Source organism: Adiantum capillus-veneris, chromosome 11 (genome assembly GCF_014529385.1).
Source record: "Adiantum capillus-veneris isolate H3 chromosome 11, ASM1452938v2, whole genome shotgun sequence".
NCBI lineage: Eukaryota > Viridiplantae > Streptophyta > Polypodiopsida > Polypodiales > Pteridaceae > Adiantum > Adiantum capillus-veneris.
Window position 1 is genome coordinate 59,496,488 of NC_140941.1, and position 2,835 is coordinate 59,499,322.

General features: G+C 47.9%; 1 protein-coding gene across 1 annotated transcript; it reads right to left on the reverse strand.

Annotated features, from left to right (window-relative positions):
• Positions 1-1,337: 1,337 nt before the first annotated feature.
• Positions 1,338-2,609, reverse strand: LOC147447303 (expansin-A2-like). The gene is made up of 2 exons (XM_086523136.1): positions 2,354-2,609; positions 1,338-2,267 (listed from the first exon to the last, which is right to left on the reverse strand). Exons 1-2 carry the CDS (start codon positions 2,523-2,525, stop codon positions 1,642-1,644), a joined length of 798 nt encoding a protein of 265 aa, XP_086379262.1. The 5' UTR covers positions 2,526-2,609; the 3' UTR covers positions 1,338-1,641.
• Between the last annotated feature and the right edge of the window lie 226 nt (positions 2,610-2,835).

The following is a 2,835-nucleotide window of genomic DNA, read 5'->3' on the forward strand; positions in this document are numbered from 1 at the left end:
CAATGAGGGTTACTAACTTACTAACACAATCCTCTCACATTTTGAACGTCCGGCCAAGAGCCCTTGTACAACAACATAATCCCCTCACATTTTGAATGCCCGACCAAGAGAACTTGTAAATATTTCAGTTTTATTTTGGATGCCCTACTAAAAGGCCTTGTATACATTTTGCGAACTTTCGATATCAATAAAAAGAATTTTGTCAATAAACTGTATTTTAGTTTCTCGTGTTTCAAAAATGTATGATATTGTTTAATCTTAAACAATAAATAAATATGATATCTATGTAAAAATAATAATATCCAAGGATCTTTGGATGATGCAAAGAGTTCACATGGAGGGACTTCACAATCATCCGAGATCCTTGTAATTTTTTTTTAATAAATTGCATGGAGGATATAATTGTGGCTATCACAGTGGCTATCAACGCAGCAATCTGTGCGGCAAGTAACAAATGAATACCCGCGCGCATACCCTTAAGGATTGCCCTGAGCTGACAGCCACGCTAACGGTTGTGGTGATACCCATATCCCCAGTCCTTTCTCTCTCCAGAAAATCTTGTTGATGCGCGGCTATCCTCCAAACAGCCAATCCCCTTTCTTATAGTGCAGGTCGTGTGGTCAGGTACTCTGTTGTTGCCGTACACTCGACACAGAGCACGCTCGCATACGACTCTCTCTCTCTCTCTCTCTCTCTCTCTCTCTCTCAGTGGCTCGACAAATAACACCCAGTGAGCCTGATCAGGATGCTCTATATATTTATTGAGTTACGCTCCGTCAAACTTTAGGGTTTTCTCGATGGCCCGGTAGGAAAACTATAAAAGCCCGATGGGCTTTTTGTGGATTTCCAGGTATTATATATGAAAGGTTCAAGAAGTGAGATAGGGTTAAGGTCATTATGTATTAATATATTTCACTACATGGATGCCATTATCACTGATGTGCATGCAATTATCATCAAGTGTATTGATAATGATAATTATACTATCGCTTTCTCATCTTTGTATTGAATTTGAGCTGTACACGTAATGTCTGAATTTGAGTGCCTCCGCCTGTGGAATGGTGATTTTCATGAAGAAGCTTACATATTGTAACCTCTTGATTTTGCTCAAAAGGGTAGGAAAACAAGGTGTGCAAAGAAATGGTCTGGTATGAAAATGTGCTTGTTTGGTTACACGTAAAAGAATATGAAATCAAGATGATACTAGCCTATTAAGTGATACAAGTGTGACTGCACCTACTGGACGAGTTTTCATTTGTTGCATATACGGGTACCCTCAAAGATATATTGCAGCAGAGTGGGAGAAGACATGCAGAATTGAATAATGGACTACACAGTTGAGACATAAGAGTGCATAATTTTTTACCAAGGGTGTGAAGGTCGATCACACCATAAGAATTTTATGAGATAGCCACCGGTGGGTCTACCGTTTGTAGATGCAAACCAGCTGGGGGGGTGGTAACAGCGGGCTGGAGAAGCAGGGATGAGCTAGCGCTAGAACACACGCAGGCTGCAGCCTCTTCTGTTGCACTGAATGTGAGAGAGAGGCTGGAGAAGCAGGGATGAGCTAGCGCTAGTACACACGCAGCCTCTTCTGTTGCACTGGATGTGAGAGGGGAGCTGGGAGAGGGGCGCAGGGCGCTAGAACTGGAGCCCGCTAAAGGTTTGACCATAACGCCAGTCAGCCGGGGCAACGTCATAGGAGCTGAGAATGCGGCCATCGCTAGTGGAAATCTGAAAGGAGAGCGCCTGTCCGCTGAGCTGGCCGTCGCTCTGCCAATTCTGGCCCCAATTGCGCTTCATTGGCTGCCATCCGCTGAGAGACCCCTTCACAGACACTGCCTGCACGTCGCCGGCTCCCCCTACATTCGTCACCAGCACCAGATTAAACCGCTCATGCCCGTTCATCGTAAAGCGCACGCCTCCCTTCTTCTCGCACGCCACCCGCCTGTACTGCACTGGCACTATTCCCCCTCTGTACACCCCTATCTTCTCGAACGCAGGCTGCGCCATGTCGAAATGCTTCCTTGGCGGATTGCACCACCCACCTGCGTTGTTGGGAAGCGCATTGTTGGGCGGACAGAAATTGGTCGCCGTTATCACCACCGACCCTCCCCTCACGCACCACTGCGAGTCCGCCGCCGCGTCACATTGCAGCTCGTAGCACGCCCCGCAGCTCAGCCCCGAATTGAAGAGAGCCGTGCTCAGCGCCGCCGTGCTGGTCCCGTAGCCTGAGGAGTAGAGATCGCCATACCCGCACGCGCCACCTACACAATCATGTTCATAATCAGCTTGACAGTTCAAAAGAGGCTTCCTTTTTCGATCTGGAGGATGTGATCAGAGAGGCGCCTACCCATAGTGCCCGATGCATCGCTCCCTCCATAGAATGTGGCGAACGCGCTGCTCCATGCACCGGCATCACTGCTGTAGTACGTCGCGGTTATTTTCTGCACACCGCAGCAGCTCCACGCCAAGGCAAACTGAAGAAGCACTAGCTGAAGCTGGCTACCACGAAGAGGGGCCATTTTGGGAGAGCTCGCTTTTCGGGGTGCTTGCAGTTGATGGGATGTCACTGCGGTTGAGGATTGGGAACCAGCAGCTGCCTACGTAATGTGGCAGACTGTCCCGATTTATATAGAGGGCAATAATCAGGGCTTGGTGGTAGGTGGCAGCATAGCATAGCACTCGGCCGATCATGTTACTGTGTCTCCATAGTTAATCGGAGGCTCTGACAAGGGCCCCAGGACTGTTCCCCTGTTGTTTCAGATGAACCCAAATCAATATTAACCCTATTTTTTTCCAAAAAAGAATTCCCGAATTTCTGTGGCCTCCAGC

What these genes read in the sequence shown, in the direction of transcription:
- LOC147447303 (XM_086523136.1), bottom strand. Translation starts at nt 2,525, where the DNA reads ATGGCCCCTCTTCGTGGTAGCCAGCTTCAGCTAGTGCTTCTTCAGTTT. An exon ending in CGATGCATCGGGCACTATGG is followed by an intron (nt 2,268 to 2,353) that starts GTAGGCGCCTCT and finishes ATGATTGTGTAG; the next exon opens with GTGGCGCGTGCGGGTATGGC.